Genomic DNA, 21169 nt, shown 5'->3' with positions numbered 1-21169 from the left:
ATTGACAGCCTTGATTTGCAAATTTACCAGCCCATGCCCACATGTGCATCACGAGCCCTTATTGGGTTTATAGATGATAACACACGGGCACAGGGAATTTAAGGTGAGTTTTGTCAAATTGAGGTGCCTAACTATGGCTTTAGGGCTCTGATTTTCCAACCAGAGACACATTTTGTTTTTCAGAAAGTGCCAAGAACGCGCCCTCTGGAAATCCAAGCTCCTAGGGTCAGATTTGCAAAGGTATTTAGATTCAGGTAGGTGCCTAATGGAGCACCTAGGAGGCACTTAATTTCAGTGTAGACCTGGCCTAAAGATGCAGATGGGTGCTTAGCAAGATTATCGAAAGCAGATCTATACTAGGGGGCAATGTCGAACTCAGATATTAAGTTTGAGTTACCGCGACATCTCCACTGCAGGGAGTTGATGGGAGAAATCTCCCGTCGACTCCTCTCTCTCCAGTGCAGTACCAGAGTCAATCGGAGCACAATCAGCCGTCAATTGAGTGCATCTTTACCAAACCTGCTAAATGGATCCTCAGGAGATCAATCCCTGCAGCACCGATCTCTGGGTTAAGTGTAGACAAGGCCTTAGATATCTAAATATCTTTGAAAATCAGATCCCCAGTCAGTGCTTTCTGCAAATCTTGGTGTTAGGAAGCCAAGTTAAAAATCTTTGGCTTCATGCAACTTTGCCAGCTCATCAGAAGCATAACTTGCTTTGAGTTGTACCGAAGTTCGCACAACATCTTTAAAAACAGGAGATAAAAGTTGCCCCATCCAAGGAGGGAAGGGAAGGGCTGGTTGCTCAGTTTTAGCTACCCATAGCTGAAAATGCAGGAAATCCTGTGCTAGCCCGCTCTGTGTTTTATTCCTTTGCTTTGTAACATTTATGTTCCAATGCCCGTTTCATTTCTATTGCCTTTATTTAAAAACAAAAACAAAAACAACCCTCTCTTCTTTTTAATTTATCTTCCTAAACCAAATTTTTTGTACGTTTTATTTTAGACTTTTTGTTACCATTTTCTTTTATTTTTTTTATCTTTCCCATCTTTTGTTTTTTCCCCTTCTTCCCTTCCCCCCTGAATTTTCCCCCTCATAGAACCGTCTGCCCCCCCTCAAGACATAAAATGCGTCAGCACCAGATCCACCGCCATTCTGGTAAGTTGGCGGCCTCCGCCGGCCGAGAGCCAAAATGGTGTCCTGGCTGGATACAGCGTCCATTATCGAGCTCTGGACTCTGAGGACACGGACCATAAGGAGGTGAATGATATCCCCCCAACCACCAATCAGATCCTCCTGGAACAGCTGGAAAAGTGGACAGAATATCGCATCACCGTGGTGGCGCACACGGAGGTGGGGCCGGGCCCAGAGAGCTCGCCAATCGTCATCCGAACAGATGAAGATGGTAATTCCATCTCTTTTTGGTCTCCTTTCCTCCTGAGCCCCCCACAAATACCTGACTGAGGAGACTTCCCTGCAAAGGAAAAGACGCTGGATTTTTGGGTCCCTTTTGTTGCTGCTTTTTGATGCACAAAGAAGCCCTGCAGAGTCCTCCTGGCTCCACACCCCACATTTCCTCACCCATCTTGCCACAAACATGGCTCTGATCAGCCCCTCTGAAAATCAGGCTTTCTGTGGCTTTCTTTTCCTGCTTTATTTATCTATTTTCTTTTTAAATAACCAAGCATTCCGGTCTTGTCCACACTGCTTTCCCCAGGGAGTTCTAGGGCAGGCTGAAGAGCTAGCTGAATTATGACCTCACAGAACATAGAATCTGAGACGTTACGAGTGGACAAGATTTGTAGCCGGACGTACTTAAAAATATGAGAGGGCTCCTTTCCTCCCATCCTTGTTGTTAAGACAAATTTAATTCAAAAACCTAAGAAACAGGAGAAAGGAGCTTTTTGTTGAAGGATTAACACCGCAGCCCCTCCATGTAAGAACGGAGAGTGCTTGTATTCCAGTTCTCTGGTTCTTCTGAGGAGATCTTAAGCAAGAACAGAAAGGACTTGATTTAACTGTTAGTTCTTAGGTAAACGAAAGCACACACAAAAGGGGAAACAATCTAAAAACCAACAAAACCTTTCTGGACTTTCTTCCTCCATCACAAAGAAGCAAAGAAGGACCCACGTCCAATGTTCTTTTCCATTGCAGGCCTTTTTATCAGCTCTCCCATTTGCCTGTCCCTCTGCGTGTATCCTAACACAATACCCACTGATGGAAGTAATACCTTGCTTAGAGCAATAGGAGACAGCAGGAACTGCAGAAGCACCCGAAAATGGGGAGGCCTCAGGTGCCCAAACCATGGCCTCACCTCTTGGTGCCATCTCCTGAGGCCATTTCCTTTCTCTGAGGTCCAGCCCTATAGCCACCACCAGGCCCAGCCCGAGTCATTTTGGCGCCCCTGGCCCCAGGCACGCGGCACCACCCCTGGGGCGCACGGCCCTGCCTCCGGGCGCACGGCGCATGTGCGGGCCCACCCCCGGAGCCCGTGGGTGGACGCACGGCGCATGCGCTGCCCAGTCAGCCCAGCCACCGCCGATGGCGCGCAGCCCGGGGCCGCCCAGGGCAGGCTGCACCTAACTGTGCTGGGCCCTGTGGCCGCGGGGGGAAGGGCGCTGCTGGCCGTTGCTGCGGGGGTTAATACGGCTGCCCGGCTAGCCCACCCCTGAGGCCTGCCCCTGCACCACCCCTTCCCTCAAGGTCATGCCCCCCACTCAATCCTCACCACTCCCTCTCTGTCCCTTGCTCTTACAGCCGGTAAAGGTTTGAGGGCCATAGCCCCTGGCCCTGCATCCCGACCACCCCCCTATTCTGGCACGCCTGGGAGACAGAGCTGCAGTGTTGTCCTGGCCAGGCTTCCCTAACCTGTTTGTGCCAAATTCCCTTTCCCTCCCAGTTCTGTTCCATGCCCTGAGGTCAGTTTGCTGCTGCTGAATACCAGATGCATTTAAATGCCAGCGAGAGGAGGGCTTGAACGGGCTGGTTCAGTTCTCCCCCGTGCGTGAAACCAACAGAGCCAGTGTTTTCCATGGCTAGCTCCTCAGAAATCAGGCTTGCCCCAGAACGGTATAGCTCCTGCCAGGCAGGCAGGCCTGAACAAGGCGTTCATGGAGGGAAGATCGAGCTTCATGCGTGCAGCCCACAGAGCTATGCTGCAGTGGTCCAGACACTGCCTGCTCACCCCACAGAGCCTGAAAGCCCATGGCAGATGTGGTGGCCTTCCCCAAGTCTGACTCTCAGCCCGCTTGCAAGGCTCTAGATGGAGTATGTGCCTGCTCCTTGCAACTCGGATGGGCATCCGGCGCTAACTCATAATGCCTGCACTCCCTTCTCTCTCCCTCCCCACAGTGCCCAGTGCCCCACCTCGTAAAGTGGAGGTGGAAGTTCTGAACTCAACGGCCATCCAAGTGTTCTGGCGTTCTCCAGTCCAGAACCGCCAGCACGGGCAGATCCGTGGCTATCAGGTCCACTACGTGCGCATGGAGAATGGCGAGGCCAAGGGGTTGCCCCAGATCAAGGACGTCATGTTGGCGGATGCCCAGGTGAGGACTTTTTGCCGCTGTTCCTCGCCCATGGAGCTTGGTGGGGAAGGTGTTTCGGTTATAAAAGATTGACCTGGAGTTGCCCGGGCCCTTAACCCAATTAATCGTTGTTTTTCTTCATTTCAATCATTGCTCTGGGCTGGGGAGAGGGGGTTCAGGATGCAGGCTGCCCCAGGGAGAGAGGACAACCCCAGCCCCCTCCCACCGCAGCAGCTTGGGGCCAGGTGAAAAGCACCATGCAGCTTCATGGCCACTGCAGCTCCGGCAGCCACAGCCGGGGGAGGGGTGCATAGTGAGGAATGGAGTGAGGAATGGAGCAGCCAGGGCTCTTTCCCCTCCCTGACGAAGGGGAACAGGCAGCAATGTCTCCGTACGAATCGGGGGCGGAGGGAGAGTTTCAGCCTTCCCCCACCCTAAAGGGCATCTGGGGGTGGAAGGCTCCGGGCTGGGGCAGTGTTGGACGGGCTTTCACCTGCCTGATGATTCCTTTTTTCTCTATGGTTTTATGCATCCCTGTATGCATAGGGGAGAGCTTCATTCCCCCATAACCAAACCCTGACCTTGCTTTAAGTTATAAGAGGAAGCTGTGTGCCGAATTTGGTGGTCCTAGCTCGTACCGTTGGGGGGAGTTGTTGACCAAACAGACAGACAGACTCGCTCACTTGCCCACAGACAGACAAACTCTCAAATACATCACAGATGAGACCCAGCGTGCTGGCAAACGAGGGCCTTGCCATTTTCGGTTCATTCCCGTTTCCGGCCTGTAGCGGTTGAGGAAGAGTGTGAACCGTTCTCCTGACACGGGGATAAGTAGGCTCTGTCCTTCCCATTTCTGGGAGGCTCAAGTCTGGGCTCCATTCCTTTAAACCAAGCCGAGTGGGCTACAGAATCTACTAACCTCTCCCCTTCTGCTTCTTCCTTCACCTTGGCCCAGTAACCTCCAACCTTCAGTAGCCACTTGCCTGGGGACTTCTTCCTCATGCTCGCTCGCTCTCTCCCCTCTTCTCCCTTTTGTGATCTCACTTGCAAATCCTCTCTTGTTCTCTGCTCAGTGGGAAACAGATGACACTGCTGAATATGTAAGTAAAATGCTTCCTGCCTGGTCCTGGTTCTGTCCTGTCCCTTGCACCCTCTACATTTGTGGTGTGACATTGTCCCTTCCTTTTTCCTCAGTGCTAGTCTGTCTATTTTCAAGCCTGTTACGCTGTTCCTATGCATCGTTCCGCACCCCGATCTGTACGCTTCACAGTGCCCCAGTACGTGGCGATACCGCAAGGTTCCCCCCCGAGCTCTTAGGGAAAGCCGAGTCAGCTGCTTCTCAACAGTGGAAGCAATTTGGACATTGAAGTGGGACCGGGCTAAGCAAGCTTCATGTTTAAAGATGGGCTGCTGGGTGCAAGATCTGCAACTATATCTGGACCTGGTCCGGGAAGAGGCTAATAGTGCAAAAGCTGCTAAACCATCTGGACTTGAATGTGAGTACTTGGTGCCATTAGAAAGCTGAGGTTCCCAGCTGTTCACTGGTGCAAAGCACTCACGTAGCCCTAGCGACTCACAAGTGGCTGGACCTTAAATCCAACTTGGGAGCATTCCTCACAGCAAGGGTAGAGTTTGCCCACCCGATCCCTTGGTCCTTAGTGGATGCACTGGCTCCAGCGGAGCTGGCGTGAGTCTGTGCTTCTGGGCTAGGGTACTTGCTTCCAGCTGTGGTGCTAGACACACCTCGCATGGCCATTTACTCCTGCCGTTTGAATGCCGATGGGATTTTGACAGTGACTGTAGCCACAACATCATGGGGAAGGCGTTCCTCACTTGGGCTAGCCGGGACTGAGAATTCGGCTACTAGAATAAAGGCACTAAGGCTGAGATCTTGATTTCTGATAAGACTGCGTGGCTCTCATCCAGCACTTCTCATGAGAGCATCACACCCTGGAAGGCATTTATCCTGACCACGCCCCCATGAGGCAGGGTGTTGCTCTTTCTCTCCTTGTACAGATGGGGAACACAGGGTCTGTCTCCGCTGCCGTTAAAAACCCGTGGCTGGCGTGTGCCAGCTGGCTCAGGCCACGGGGCTGTTTAATTGTGCTGTAGATGATTGAGCTCAGGCTGGAGCCCAGACTGTAGGACTCTGCACGGTGGGAGGACACCAAAACTTGGTTGCACCCCCAGCTCAAACATCTGTACCAGAGTTAAATGTCCCCTAGCCTGAGCCCTGCAAGCCTGGGTCAGCTGGCAAGCAGCAGCCACAGTTTATAACTGCAGTGCAGATGTAGGGTATGTCTACATTAAGGGTACGTCTATCACTAGACAGCCATGCTAGCTGTGCTCGGGTGTAACGAGGGGTAGTATGGACTCCCCTCCCGAGAAAAGCCCCAGGGGTCCTGGTGGGATTCTGCTCAGCTAACACAAGCTGCTGCCCATGCTAACTCTGGCTACATGGCTGTTTTTGGCACAAGCACTGGAGCCAAGTTACCACGGGCCTATCTCCCCGAGCTGGGAAGCACATTCCCAGCTGCAGTGTAGACAGACCCTAGAGGTACATCTACACTGCAATAAAGCTCTTGTAGGGGGGTAAAGGCGTGGCTACCCTTACTTCTGCACTGCTGCTTGCGGCAGCGCTGCCTTCAGAGCTGGGCAGCAGGAGAGTGGTGGCTGCTGACAGGGAGCCCAGCTCTGCAGGCAAAGCCACCACCAACAGCAAGGCAGAAGGAAGGGTGGCATCGTATGGTATTGTCACCCTTACTTCCACACTGCTGCTGACAGGGCTTTGCCGTCAGAGCTGAGCCCGCCCAACAGTGGCTGCTCTCCAGCCGCCCAGCTCTGAAGGCAATACCGAAATACAGTTCTCAATAAGAGGATTCTCTGCCTAAAATAATCTTGCGACCTCCCCCCTCCCCCCTCCAATCCCCTTTTGGGTTAGAACCCGCAACTGGAGAAATGCTGGTCTCCCATGAAATCCAAATAGCATGGGGGAAAGCACACAATAGACCAGATTTCACAGTGGGAGATGAGATTTCAGCAGTTCATGACACGATTTTCATGGCCGTTAATTCAGTAGGGCCCTAAGTCATAAGCTAGGGCCCCAACCACTGAGCCATCCCTCCTCCGCAGCAGCATGTTGTTTTTAAGGTCCACTCTCTCACTACCTGCCCCGCTTTGGGCAGTACAGATGTTCTTAGGAGCAGTCAATTTTTCCCACGTGCTAGCCTGGGGCCTCGACTTTGGAGAGGAAGGGAGATCAAACACATGAAAGGTTCCCTTCCCCCTCCCATGCAGGGCTCTGGGGGAAACCCTGTCGTGCATGTCCCTATCCTGTTTGATTTAACACGGGCGTTCCTGTTATAACAGTCTTTGAAGGACAGAATACTTGACTGCCAAGAGTCCAGCTTTATAACCAAAGCTCTTGGGAGCCAGGTGTGGTGAGAGCGATAGAGAATGGGGAGTGTGTTGGGAAAGTAGCACAGCATGCCAGCGTGCAGGCAGCAAATGTCGCCAAGCAGTTAGCATTAAAGCAATCCCTTAACTGTTATGGAAGGCGATTTATAGAAAAAACCCTCTCTTCCCGGTGGGTGTGGGGGAGGGAGTTTAATCTCCTTGAAGCCACGGAGCCCTCCTCTGAGACTGTGTGGGAGAGCGGGAAGCTTTGAAGAGCCCGGCCGTGTGTTGATGGCTGAACCGGTTTGTGTTGAGATAGGGGCTGCGTTCAGGGGGATTTGAGAGCATGCGTTTCATCCAGGTCCCTGCGGAGGCCCACTCTGATCCCAGCTGGGGCGGTTGTTTCCTAGCGAAGAGCTTCCCTCCACCCCATCTCCGTGTTTTTCCCAGCGCTGCCTTGCGTTTTCAGTGTTGGTGAACGTTCCCGCATGCCGAGAGGGCTGACGCTCCTGCAAGAGAACAAGCTGTGGGTTTCAAACCAAAGCCAAACCTCTTTCTCTCTTTGGGATCTTGCAAACAGGAAATGATCATTGCTGGGCTCCAGCCCGAGACCTCCTACTCCATCACAGTGGCGGCCTACACCATGAAGGGGGACGGCGCCCGCAGCAAACCCAAACTGGTCACGACCAAGGGTGCAGGTGAGACGCTCTCCCCTCCCCAGCCCTGCCCTTTGGAGCTCTTCGCCCTGCCCACCGCCACCGGCCGGCCCAGAACTGAAGAAACACTTTCCTGCCTGTGCAGCACGTCACATCTCCCGACGTCATTAGGAGAGGAGCGATTTCTCCAGTCCAACGCTGGCAGCCTGGTCCCCCGTGGACAGCCTTCTGCCCCAGTACTGCGGAGACCCCTCCGCTCACCATGCCCTGGCCCCGGCCCCTGAGGACCTCCCACCAGCTAAGCGGAAGATTCCCAGAGTCTGACACTCCCTGGTCCTCTAAGCCAGAGAACTCCCCATCCTCCCGCCCAACGCATTACACCTCCCAAGCTCCTATACCGGAGATGCCCCACCCCCAGTACAGCTAAGGACTCCCACCCCCTCAAACCACCCTGCTGCTAAAGGGAAGCTTTAATCCAGTCCAGCTTGTACCATGCTGGAGGAGTGGTGTAGACTTCTGGGCTGGGAACAGGGGAGACTGTAGGGCCTGCTGATGCCCCAGGGTGGGGGTACTTGAGTAACGTTTAGTGGGAGGAAAGCCTGGAGCCCGAGGGATGTGGGTCACCTTTCCACTCTGCCTACGAGATCAACAGCTCTCTCCCAGTGGAGAACGGGCCAGAGGTCAGAGCCAGCCTGGCGGCAGCATGGAAGCCAGTAAGTTAGGAAGGAGATAGCTCTGTAGCATCGCCGGGCTCGTCTGGAGTTCAGAACGTCCCCTCCCGCTTGGGACCCGAGCCAGCCAGCCACGAGGGTCTGAAAGCAAAGGCCAGAAAATGTTCTAGTGGCAAGTGCTGTGGGATGGAAACTATTGTCAGCTGAGAAGGCGAGGAGAGGCTGGAACACCCCAGTACGGGGAGGAGGGGGAACGGTAGCCAGGGGCACGAGCTGGGAAGGGAAAGTCCTCTCCTGTCTCATACAAGATCAACAGGTGTTGATCTAAAAGTCCCTAAACCCTTTCCTGGCACAACACTGGAGTGTGCTGTGGGCTGACTGGGAGGCCAGCGGTCCTCAGAGCCTCGAGGGTCATCTCCGCTGATGCTCCCTGGAGCTCTGCTTCCAGCCTGGAAGGGGGGTCCTGCTGACCAGAGGGATCATCTTCTGTGCACTGACCAGGCCTGTCGCTACTGCCCCAGCACTGGGGATCCAGTGTCCGAAGTGCTCCCACACTTAGGGAAATGGACCCCAACTGGGATCCTCCGCACAACCGTGCAGCGAGCAGCTGCTGGGCGCCAGGCTGGGCAGCCCATGCAGTGAATGGAGACTGGCAAACAGCAGAGGGGTCTGCTGAGGCCCTCCGCTCTTAGCGCCGGGGAAGGCAGAACAGACAGCAGTGACCTTTGCTAGGCTGATCGCCAGGGCCCAGGCTCTGACAGCCGCCCTCCCAAACCACAATTCCTTCGTCCCTTTGACTTATTCCTTGTGGCAGAGCTGCTCAGGGGCGCAGCACAAAGCAATGGGGTCGCGGCGAGGATGCAGGGCCGGAGCAGAGGAAAGACCGAAGCCCCTGCGGGAGCAGGGCTCTCGTCGTTCCCCTGACCCTCGCTGCTGCACTGGGAAACAAAGGCATCCCGTGGGCAGCGCTGCCGCAGTGCCTCCTCCGCTGGGCAGCTCCCCTCCGCTCTGCAGCAACTGAAAGCTTTAATGTGGGGAGGGGTAAACTGCAGCACCCAGACCACAATTGACCTTTGAAACCCACCTTCCCGGCGCGTCTCAGGCCCGGCCGAGGGATCACATTTATCTCTGTCTCTCCCTCCGCTCTTATTGCTCCCCGCGCTCCATGTCCTCGCCGTCACTCCCGGCAGTGGTTTTCTCCCCTCTCCATTTCCTTCGTCTCTCTTTTCTTGCTGCATTTTCTTCCCCTTCCTTTTCTTCGCAGCGCAGGGCTGAGATCACGTGCCCCTGGACATGTGGTGAGCTGCCACTCCGGCGGCCAAAGGCCCCTGCTCAAATGTGGCGTGATCAGCCTGGGCACCCCCACGGCACCAGCGCCAAGGCAGAGCCGCAGCCTAGGGAGCGGCACAGCCAGGAATCTGGCATCCTGGTCTGCACTGGAAAGGACAGCAGCCTGTCTCGTGGCGCCCTTTCCATGCATCCTTCCCCAGTGAGCGCTGGGGTTGGAGCATTGGCACCTTCCCCTTTAATGCAGCCTTTCTTGCCCAGCTGGAGATGGTCCCAGTGCTTAAGAGGACAAACCCATGTGGCACAAATCCCCCAGATACTTAATCAAACTTCATTCAGATGCCAACAGGAAACCAGCTGGCATCTGCACCTCACTCCTTCCAGCGTCATTTCAGTCCCACCTGGCACACCCCTTCCTAGCATTTCTTCTCTTTATCCTTTCACTCTGCCTCGATTCCGCCTTTCCGTTCTTTCCTGCCTCTTTGCCTTTCTCCCTCACTCTCTCTCTCGCTTTCACTCATCTCTCTTCCCTTTTTGTTTTCTTTTCTGCAGCCTTCCCCCTTGTCCTGTGTCACTCATCCCCTCTGTCTTGTCATTCTTCCTCATCTCTCCCATTAGAATTTGCGGCATAGGTGCATCAGTCACCAAGATGTGTTTTTTCCCAGCACAGCAGCTATTTCCCAAAACTCAATTTCCCCCAACTTGAAATAGCTATTTAAAAAAAAAATCTTTCAAATAGCTCTGAAACGCTCTTATCTCTTTCCACTATTGAGTCAATACACCTTCCGAGAGGAGAGATTTCTTTCTTTATCATTCAGGGATAGGGGCTGAATTTAAATACTGTAATATATCCAATTTTCTCCTTTCACATCCAACCCAATTGCAAAATAAAACACTTTTTCCCCCTTTCCTTCCCCGCCCCCCTCCAAATTATATTTGTGGTGCAAATGTAATATTTCTAGGCTTGGCTGATTATAGTAATGTTTGTGATAAAAACGGAGACATAAAGATAATGGCATTGTTTTTCTCTGTAATAACATTGTGTTTAAGTGTTTCCAAAGGAGGTTTTCCCAGCAGCATTCACCAGCCATTCTCCAGTTATTTGAAATGAATAAAACATTTGTTCCAGGGTGTTCACATGTTGGGGCTTTTGCTTCCAACCAAGCAAGCTTCCCTGGTGTCCTCGGGTGCTACCAGGGTCTCTGCGTGTATGTATACACACACACGCTTCCCATACTGCCCTGTCCTGTCCTTCACCTGCATGCCCCCAGCCAGACTTCTGAGCTGGTTTGTGTTTCTCCCAGACCCCCGTTTCCTTCCCTCCAGCCTTCTCCTTCCACTTTCCTCAACCAGGAGAGAGAAGGAAATTAGATCTTTAATAGAGTGGAGTGAGTGTAAACGACGCATGAGCTGCCGGAATTAATGCCCTGCTCTCCCCCTCCCCCTCTCCCTCCTCCCAAGGGCTCCAGTAACCCCCGGGGCCTGCATATGTAATCAAACCCTGGCCATTAGCTCATTGAGCATTCAGGCAGGGACAGGGCTCGTTAGGCAGGGGCATCACCAAACTCCCGCAGATTGCAGAGGGAGCTGGCTCAGAATGCTGTCCCTGTGGTCTAAGAAGGGAAAAACTGAACTGTGTAGACGGACTCGCCTCTCCTCCTCTTCCCCCATATCCTGGGGTCTGTTTCCAGTCCCCATTTACCCCCATCTTCCTTTTCCCAGCTGGGTGATCAGGCGGTTGCCAAACTCACTTCAGTTGTCCTCGTGCCTGCTGCTTGGGACCCCAGGCTGCCCAGAAACTCTGCTTTCCCCTTCTTCATTATGTCACCTTCAGCCATGCTGTGCTTTGCAGTCTGCTCCCGTCTGTCCCTGCCCTGTTTTTCTGCATGGGCAGTGCTGTCTAGTGGCTATAGCAGGTGGCTGGGAGACAGGACTCCTGGGTTCCTTCTTCCCATCTCTGAGAGGCAGTCATGTCTGGTGATCACAACCAGAGGCTGTATCCTGGGGTCTGAACTCACCATGGGATCTTGCGGCAGAAGATTTTGGAGGGAGTGGGGTTAAAGTATCAGAATGGTATGTCTAAGCCTGTTTCTGGAGTAGAGCTTAGCACTTCAATAGTATGTTTCCTTTCCTAAACTGAAACCTTGCAAATCCAGACTGAAAACAAGGTGTAAATTTTAAGGGTGCGTAATTAACGACTGGAACAGTTTTCCCCAGGGTTGGGAAGAATTCATCATTCCTGACAGCTTTCAAATCAAGAGGGGATGTTTTCTGAAGAGACCTGTTTTAGGAATTACTTTGGGGAAGTTCTCAGGCTGGAGTTACCTAGTCACATCTCCTGGGAGAGCAGGGTGGTCCATCCAGTGCTTGGCATCCATGGCTCTAAGTGCTGTTGGAATATTAACCCCTTCACCTTCACAAGGCTTCCTGTAAGGTGTGCAAACCCTAACACTCCCTTGTCAGACACAGGCCCAGGGAGGCCTAGATAGATGCTTTTGACAGTGGCCATTTATTTTGGGAACCCAGCTCAAGACACTGGGGGCCTGATTTACAGGGCAACTGGGAGTCAGTGAGAGCTGAGGGTGCCTGGCCTGAAAATGTCTTTAACAGGGCACCCCAAAATCAGTGGCCTCTCAGAAGTCTTGGTTCAGGTGGCCTTGGGCAAGTCACTCAGCAAGTGAGCAGCTGAGCCCAGGGAAGCCAGGCCTGCTGTGTTAGACAGCTCTGCCCTCTGGCCCCTTCACCCAGCTTCCCCATTTCCAGTGCCCCTGTGTGAGGAGAAAAGCTGGTGCAGGACTGAGCTCGTCTCTTCTCTTCTGTTCTCTCCCAGTTCCAGGGAAGCCCATCCTGTCCGTGCATCAGACTCAGGAGAATTCTCTCCTGGTGAAATGGGAGCCTCCCTTGGAAGCCGAGGGCCAGGTCATGGGCTACCGGCTCCAGTTCGGTCGCCAGGACATCGACCCCCTATCCACCTTGGAGTTCACGGTCCAGGAGGATAAGTACATCGCCACCAACATCCACAAAGGCGCCACTTACCTTTTCAAGCTGGCTGTGAAAAGCCGGGCTGGCTTTGGGGAGGAGGCTGTGCAGGAGTTAACCATCCCCGAAGACATCCCCAAAGGTTACCCCCAAATCCTTGAGGCGAGCAACATCACCTCCATGTCAGTCCAGTTCAGCTGGCTGCCCCCCGTGCTGGCCGAGAGGAACGGAGCCATTGTCAAGTACACTGTGGCCTATCGGGAAGCTGGTTCCCCCGGCAACCCCTTGGAAAAAGACCTGTCCCCCTCCCTTGAGAACTCATACACGCTCAACGGCCTCAAACCCAACACCGCCTACGACGTTAAAATCCGGGCTCACACCAGTAAAGGGCCCGGGCCATACAGCCCGACTGTCCAGTATCGGACGTTCCTACTGGATCAAGGTAGGACTTACCGGTTTCTCCTCTCTCTCCTTGTAACCGGGGCTGGCACCTGGAGGCAGAGAGCCGGGGTGCTCCAGCCAGCCTAGGACGGGCTGGTGAGTAAATGCAAAGTGCTTGGTCTCTCTGCCTTCGCCAGGTAAGTCCCTTTTACTGCTTCCTTCCAAGTTAAGTCCAGGCGCCCTCCTGACTGGCCACCGGGGCAGGCCAGCCTCTCTCACAGGTGGGATGAGCCTTTTCTTTAGCTTTCGCAAGCCGCCACGCAGCCAGATGCCAAACGCAAACCCGGCAGGGGCTCGCCCTCGGCCGAGCATGCTCAGACATCCAGAGCCTTGTTCTCCGAAGGAGCTGCTCAGGCACCCAGCATTTCAGGGGTCTTTGGGCAGAGACCCTCCCCCTGGGTTAGGCTAGGGTCGGGCATGGGAAGGGGCTTTGGATATGGGACTCTGGCAAAACCCAAGCAGAGTGTGGAAGAGGGAGCAGGCCCTTCTGTTCCCTGTGTCAGTACAGCCAGCCCCCTGCTGTCAGTGTCTGATAGCTCCTCCACTCTCTCCCCCACCCTCTTCTTTCCTTCTCCCTCCCTCTGCACTGTCTCCCTGCAGTTTTACCCAAAAATTTCAAGGTGAAGATGGTGACAAAGACATCTGTCCTCTTGAGCTGGGAGTTCCCTGAGAACTACAACTCTCGCATCCCTTACAAGGCAAGTGGGGCCGGCCTCTGGGGGCTGTAGGGCAGCAGGGATATTAACCCCTCCCCGGAGCCTGGCTCCCTGGGCGCTCCTGGACGGACGCACGTCCCCTGCTCAGGGTTCAGCAGCTCCCGGCTGCTCCCTCGGGCAAGCATGACTGCCAGGAGCTCGTCTCCACTATCGTGGCCTGGACCAGCGGGGGGCTCTTTACGGAATTCGGCCTCCTCTGCCTGCCCTCAAACCTGTCCTGGGAGGCAGCTGCGTTGAGAGCAGAGTTGGGATTCGGTTTCTGGCTGGAGGGCAGGGGGCCGTGTGCTCCAGATGCTCGCGAATGGAGGCTAAAGAGCGGGGACTCCTGAGCCGTAGCCGGGGAGTAGCATCTCGTGGATGGGGCGGGGTTGAGAACTGGTTTAATTCCCTGCTCTGCTACTGCGTCACTCTGGCCTGGGTCAAGTCACTTGAGCAGCTTCTACCTCACTTTCTTCCTAAGAAGGGTCTGCTGCTTTCCAGGGAAGCCCTGAGGCTTCCTCCTACGCCCGTGAAGGGCTGCGGGACCCCCCAGAGGAGGGTGCTGTAGAAAACCAGAGGGGCGTTGTTGCGTGCGGTCTCCTGCCTCAATGGGCCTCCAGGAGGGCAGGCGGCTGTGAGGTGGGCTGACTTCTGTGGGTGTCCTGGCCTTGCTCAGATCCAGTACAACGAGCTGAACATCGACGTGGACGTCCACACCACCAAAAGGCTCATCACCAGCCTGAAGCCCAACACGTTCTACAACTTTGTCCTGACGAACCGGGGCAACAGCATGGGCGACCTGCAGCAGACCGTGGCGGCCCAGACGGCCCCTGACGTGCTGACCAAGCGGCCAGAAGTGACTCACAAGGCCGACGCCGACGGCAACGTGGTGGTGATCCTGCCGGACATGAAGAGCTCGGAGCCTGTCCAGTAGGTTCCTGTTACTGCAGTGAACGTGGGGGTGGCAGGTCAGAATGCACTGGGCACAGCACCCGCAAAATGAGCATAAGCAGCGGCAGAGCCAGCATCCCCCCTACTAGCTTTCCTGCCAGGGTTGCCTCAAGCTTTGTGAGGAGGAGTGGCCTTCCTGGACTGACAGATCCTCAGCCTCCAGGGCCCTTTAGCCCAGGGCTTGCCCACTGAGGCTACCCCCATAGTGACCCACTGGGAGCAGGCCCATTCCCCACAGACCAGCCAACAGCCCGCAGAGACTTGGCAGTGGCTCTTGTCGACCCACATTCCACCTGGCGAACTCTCTGGGGAAGGGCCGGTGTCATTACACAGCCTGCTTCATCTGGCAGGGGGCCCCCGGCCCATTCGATTCTCCTCTCTGCACCGTACGCCCATGTGCGCTCTGAGGGGAGGTGGCATTGGCCTGGGGCTCGTGAGACCTGGGGTGGATTCGTGGCCCAGGCAGACAGACATCCTGGGGCAAGTCGCTGCTCCGGGCCTTGTCTGCCCGAGGGGGGGTCAGAATCCATCCTTGTCTGTGGGGGGAAGGGCTGACAGGCATCTCTGCTTTGGGAAACCTCCCGCCTTGGCTTGTAAACGGCCTGGGGGCCAGGCACGCTACAGCGTAGTGATGACCCCGCCTGGGCCCTGATCCCGGCAGGGATTCTGAGCTAATAGCAGGGGCACAAATGATACTGACGGCCTGGTCATTGGTAGGAACTGCGAGCAAGCAACTTGCCCCCAGAGTGGGGCGGACCAGCCCCCACAAGTCTGCTGTGCTGCCTCTGCCCTTGCTCGGGAGCCACGAGAGGGGTCAGATGAGGGGTTCAAAGGCAGGCCAGCCTGGGAAGGCAGGACCCATGGGGATGTGCCCTGGTACCAGGGTGGCAACTGGCTAGTGGTTCACCCCAGGCTTGTGCCTGAAAGCAAACAACTGTCTTTGGGTACGTCTAAACTACATGGTTCTGTTGGCAGAGGCATGTAGATTTGTTTTTTTGGCAAAGGCAAATAAAGCCGCGATTTCAATGATCACGGCTACATTTACATTTACATGGCTGCCGCGCTGAGCCGACAAACAGCTGATCAGCTGTTTGTCGGCTCGCGCGCTAGTCTGGACGTTCCCCCTGTTGACATCAAAGCCCTTTGTCGGCAGCCCCGGTAAACCTCATTCCATGAGGAATAACGGGGCTGCCGACAAAGGGCTTTGATGTCGGCAGGGGAGCGTCCAGACTAGCGCGCTGAGCAGACAAACAGCTGATCAGCTGTTTGTCGGCTCAGCGCTGCAGCCATGTAAATGTAAATGAAGCTGCGATCATTTAAATCGCGGCTTCATTTGCCTTTGCCTATGTGTCTAATCTACATGCCTCTGCCGACAGAGGCATGTAGTCTAGACACAGCCTTTGGCTCTCCCTTCCCAATCCACAAGGACATGAGGGAGTGGGTCTGAGGGGACTGGTGACCCCTGACTGGGATCCCAAGGCCAAAGCCAAGGCTTCTGCTGTAGCGCGAGCCATGAGAGGCGCCCGAGCGTCGCTGCGGCTCGAGGGAGGAAAACGGTTGGATGTGGAATCACGGCTGGGAGCTGGCAGACCCTGTTGAGGCACAGAGGGCGGGTGGGCAACCACAGGGAGAGGAGGACGCGGCCGATCTCCAGTCACACACCTGTGATGGAGAATGTCAGGGATGCAGGGCATCAGCCTGAGCAGGTGGGAGGCTGCAGCCTGCGAGTGGCGGGGCTGGGAGGGGTGTGCCGTGAGACCATAACGACTATCCCCAGTGCACTGCCAGGTGCTTTCCCATCTGCAGCCAGCCGGGCTGCTTCCAAAGAGAACAAGAAATGCCAGGTAGAACGAATCATGTCCTGGGGTATCTCAGCTCTGGGGACTGGGCCAAAGGAGCCGTGCGAGATTCCTTCCATCTTCTCTTTTCCTTCCTGCCTCTCAGGGCTTGCTACATCGTGGTGGTGCCTTTAAGGAAATCGAGGGGGGGCCAGTTTGTGAACCCCGTGAGCAACCCCGAGGAGATGGACCTGGAGGAGGTGAGCGCTCGGTCAGCTGTGCTCTAATCGCAAGGAGAGGCTCTGCGGCAGACAGAGGACATGGCTTCACCCGACTGGGTGACACATACTACCGTGCTGACCCCTTTCTTGGAGAGAGCCACCCTGAGCAAACAGAGCGGGCAGGGCAAATGTCCCCCCTCCCACCTCAGCTCGTGGAACATCTGACGCTGATGTGTTCGTTTCTCCTGCCTTTCCTCCTGCTCTTTGTGCACCGCGGCAGGTAGGGCTCAAGCACTGCTTTCATTGTTTTCCAGCTGATTCAGGACATCTCCAGGCTCCAGCGCCGGAGCCTCCGTCATTCCCGGCAGCTGGACTTCCCCAAGCCATACATTGCTGCCCATTTCCGCACGCTGCCCTCTCACTTCATCCTGGGGGACATGAAACACTACGACAACTTCGAAAACAAAGCCCTGGAGCCGGGCCACAAATACGTCATCTTTGTCCTGGCGGCGCTGCGGGACTTGGAAGCGGTAAGTGCCCAAGTGTAATAAAGTAAGTATGAAGTTTAATAAAGACAAATGCAAAGTGCTCCACTTAGAAAGGAACAATCAGTTTCACACATACAGAATGGGAAGCGGCTGTCTGGGAAGGAGTATGGCAGAAAGGAATCTAGGGGTTATAGTGGACCACAAGTTGAATATGAGTCAGCAGTGTGATGCTGTTGCAAAGAAAGCAAACATGTTTCTGGGCTGCATAAACAGTTGTGTTGTGAGCAAGACACGAGAAGTCAATCTTCCGCTCTACTCTGTGCTGGTTAGGCCTCAGTTGCAGTATTGTGTCCAGTTCTGGGCACCGCATTTCAAGAAAGACATGGAGAAATTGGAGAGGGTCCAGAGAAGAGCAACGAGAATGATTAAAGGTCTAGAGAACAGGACCTATGAAGGAAGGCTGAAAGAATTGGGTTTGTTTAGTTTAGAAAAGAGAAGATTGAGGGGGGACATGATAGCAGTTTTCAGATATCTAAAAGGGTGTCATAAAGAGGAGGGAGAAAACTTGTTCATCTTTGCCTCTGAGGATAGAACAAGAAGCAATGGGCTTAAACTGCAGCAAGGGAGGTTTACGTTGGACATTAGGAAAAAGTTCCTAACTGTCAGGGTAGTTAAACACTGGAATAAATTGCCCAGGGAGGTTGTGGAATCTCCATCTCTGGAGATATTTAAGAGGAGGTTAGATAAATGTCCAACAGGGATGGTCTAGACAGTATTTGGTCCTGCCATGAGGGCAGGAGGCTGGATCCTATGACCTCTCGAGGTCCCTTCCAGTCCTAGTATTCTATGATTCCAAGTGTCGCTCATTTTGGCCCCGCCCCTACAAACATTTGGGATGCTACTGGTAGAGCAGGAGAGAGCTGGGGGCATTTCAGTGGCCTTGCACAGCCCTAGGCTTGACGCCAGGGGTACGTCTGCACTGTCACTCTATTTCAGGATATCGGCGTATCCCAAAATAGCTAGCCCGTTATTTCGAAAGGTAGCGGGCTCGCTATTCCGACGTCACCCAAGGAGAACAATTGCTTTAATAGTCACCTGACTATTTCCTGCTGCAAAATAGGAAACAGTCTAATACCTGGTGGCATTAAATCCCCCCTGTGGAATTGCAGCGAGAAATTATTGCAGCCGCGCTTTTAAAGAGGCGGGAGGGTGGGAATAAATATTTAGTTGTCCATTTAATATTAAAGGATTAGGCTGACACACCTGGGACCAGATTTCCCAATCGGATTACTCCTGCTTGTGGTAATTTCTGCTTTAAGGACCAGGTGCTGTCGAGTCACTAGCAGTGGAGTGAAAGAAAAGCAGCCATCCTCAGTGTCTGTGGACAGAACCAGCCCTTTTCTCGAATGCCATGGGGCAGGTGGAATTCCAGGGCAGGCTGCTTGTTCTGAGGGAGTGAGCACCCAGCTGCCTGCTGCCCACCCATGAGTTGTCATCCTGCCACGTCACCACTCGGTGCCTTTGCTTCCGCATCTGCGAAGCAGGAGCGATAACGCCCCCTCGTGAGGAGGGCAGGACTCGTAAGATTTGTAAAGCTCCACGTCGTTCTGTGGTGTGTACGGCGGGCAATTCCGTGGGCTGGGAGCTGGGCTGGGTGCACTTACGTGTGGCGGCATTTTCCAACCGGCCAGACCCCCAGCAGAACGTGCAGCACTCCTCCAGAAGTGTGAGGTGGAGCGTGTCCATTATTCAACACGAGGAGCACAGCTTAGGCTGCGGAGGGGGAAGGAGAGAAAAACTCTGTTTATTCGTTTGTTCTTAGTTGGGGGGAGGGGGAGTTGCCAGGCCATTGGGTGTCAGAGCATTAATCCCACCTCTCCTCCTTCCCGCCCTCACCCCCCCGTTTCAACATTCTCCCGGCCGAGAGCCGAATCCAGCGGGTGAGGTGAGGAGGTGGAGGGCAGGGGAGGCCGTTGGTGATGCGTGGGTGCAACAGGTTCTCAGGCACCAGGTGCTTGGAGACCAGATATGGGACTAGATGGACCTTGGCTGAGCCAATCAGGGCCTTCATGGGAACCCCTCTCTCGGACAGCCGGGGGAAAAGTTGCTCATAGAGGAAGTGTCTTCTTGGGTCTCTCTTCCTTGCCAGAGCTTCTCTTCGGGAATGAAGATGCGGCTGTTCCCATCCCCAGACCTTTGTCTGAACCTGGATGACTGTGCTTGGTGTTTTCCAGACATTCGCAGCTAGTCCTTTCTCCGACCCGATCCAGCTGGACAACCCCGACCCGCAGCCCATCATCGATGGAGAGGAAGGCTTAATATGGGTCATCGGGCCAGTCCTGGCCGTGGTGTTCATTATCTGCATCGTCATTGCCATCCTGCTCTACAAAAAGTAAGGGCGGCCCTTTGCCTACATCAGTGCCCTCTCTTGCTACCTTCAGCTGCAGGGCTTGGCAAGCGCCGTGTCCGCCCCTGGTCAGAGCTACAAAGCAAAGCAGCGGGGAGAGGAGACGCCGGGCAGTGGGGAGGGACTGGGTGTCTCGGGGCTACTCATGGGATGCAGAGATCTCCAAATCCAGCCCAGGTCCATAGTCAACAAAACTATGTCCCTGTGGCACTAAGTGGCCTCTCTGAACTGAGGTTGGCAGATCACAGCACAGTTCCTGGGGGAGAAATGTACCCGCATCAGGCCATTCTAGCTACTCTCTCTGCTGCGCTGAGATGCACAGACTGCGGGGAGGGGAGGGAGGGAGGGAGGGAGAAAGGCTCTGCTGATGCCCACAGCCATTCTGGCATGTGGGTAAATAGAGGCCTCTGGGGTGCTTCCTGCTTCCCCAGCGGCGGGTGCAGATGCGCAGAAGGGAGGAGAGGAGGAGCAGCGGGGATGCATCGCATGGGTGTGAGACGCTCCTTGAAAGCCACCCGCCTTCCCAAATGCTGCAGCAGACCCCACAGCAGCGCGTCCCAGCAGCAGCCTGCTAGCCCGACCTTTGCAAGTCCACTCCTAGGGCCCTGGGCTGAGCTACGGGAGAACCCAGCCTGGCCCGGCCATATGAAGAGTGCCGGGTGGGGGGACGGGAGTGGGAATGGACAGAAAAAAAGGACTGGGAGAGAGGAAGAAAGCAAGCCAAGACAGGGGAGAGAACTGTGACCGTGCCAGCACAAGTCACGTAGGGACACTGGTCGCAGGGGCACTCAGCATGCAGGCTCTGCCAGCCAGGCTGTGCTCTTCCATCTGCCTGGAGATTTCTGCCCATGCCCTTGGGATGTTCTTGGGCATCCATCACAACCCTGCCAGCTGTGCCTTTGCTTTATCCCCACTGGGTTTGAAATGTCTGAACACGCTGGGGGCAGAGGGGCAGAAGTCCCCTCTCCCTGTCTGTTCGGAGCTGCTTTGAGCTGGGAATCTCGCCTTGGTGTCTCCTTTCCATGTATGTCATGTGGGTTCACACTCCATTCTAACCCCAACGTTTGTCTTTTCTTCCTTCCATCTATTGCTCCCTGGACAGCAAGCCAGACAGGTAAGAGCCCCAGGTTTGGCATCTCTGTAGATCCCCAGCGCACTGGACTGGCTGTGTGTTGGGGCAGAGATTTCTGCCCATATGATGTCTCAGCGTTTGCCCCGGCGCTCCCCCTTTCCTAAAGGCTATCTGATAAACAGATATCACAGCGTGTGTTTGTGCCAGTGGAAAGGCAGCGGAACGAAGGGAAGTCCAGCTGCCTGACCATGCTAGGATGACCCCTCGTCAAACCAAATCCTGATTGGAGAAGAGTGAGGGTAGCAGTGAATAGCTCATAAAACATTCAGTTAATGGAGCAGAGACATTCTCGCTCCCGTTGCAGTCAGAGCTGAGTGCTAGAGCCCTGCAAATCTGTGGCTATCCGGGGGTCTCCATGGAATGTTTTTGCAAATGCGGATGCCAATTTTGTATCCGCACAAGGCTCTCCCGAGGACGAGCCCGGAGGATGTGTCCTCTCCCTGTCCGCTGGCTCTGTGCAGACTTTCCCTGGACTCTGGCAGGCTGTCCAGCCATTTTCAAGGCCGGGAGAATTTTTGCTAGAAATAATTCACAGGCTTGGTCA

At 54.7% G+C, this 21169-nt stretch overlaps 1 protein-coding gene across 17 annotated transcripts in view; it reads left to right on the top strand.

The window, feature by feature from the left end:
• PTPRS (protein tyrosine phosphatase receptor type S) overlaps positions 1-21169 on the top strand; it is a 279600-nt gene that overhangs the window by 222227 nt on the left and 36204 nt on the right. For 12 of the 17 annotated variants that reach the window (XM_075903072.1, XM_075903067.1, XM_075903074.1 and 9 more), the window contains 10 exons: positions 1099-1404; positions 3351-3544; positions 4597-4623; positions 7500-7617; positions 12364-12954; positions 13554-13651; positions 14325-14578; positions 16544-16637; positions 16913-17128; positions 19321-19478. In XM_075903072.1, the coding sequence (XP_075759187.1) occupies positions 1099-1404; positions 3351-3544; positions 4597-4623; positions 7500-7617; positions 12364-12954; positions 13554-13651; positions 14325-14578; positions 16544-16637; positions 16913-17128; positions 19321-19478 (2056 nt within the window). The remainder of the gene's footprint in view (positions 1-1098; positions 1405-3350; positions 3545-4596; positions 4624-7499; positions 7618-12363; positions 12955-13553; positions 13652-14324; positions 14579-16543; positions 16638-16912; positions 17129-19320; positions 19479-21169) is intronic. The other 5 variants (XM_075903075.1, XM_075903082.1, XM_075903080.1 and 2 more) reach the window with 2 other exon arrangements.

Source organism: Pelodiscus sinensis, chromosome 19, assembly GCF_049634645.1.
Source record: "Pelodiscus sinensis isolate JC-2024 chromosome 19, ASM4963464v1, whole genome shotgun sequence".
Taxonomy (NCBI): Eukaryota; Metazoa; Chordata; order Testudines; family Trionychidae; genus Pelodiscus; species Pelodiscus sinensis.
This window is presented reverse-complemented; position numbering and strand designations above follow the sequence as displayed.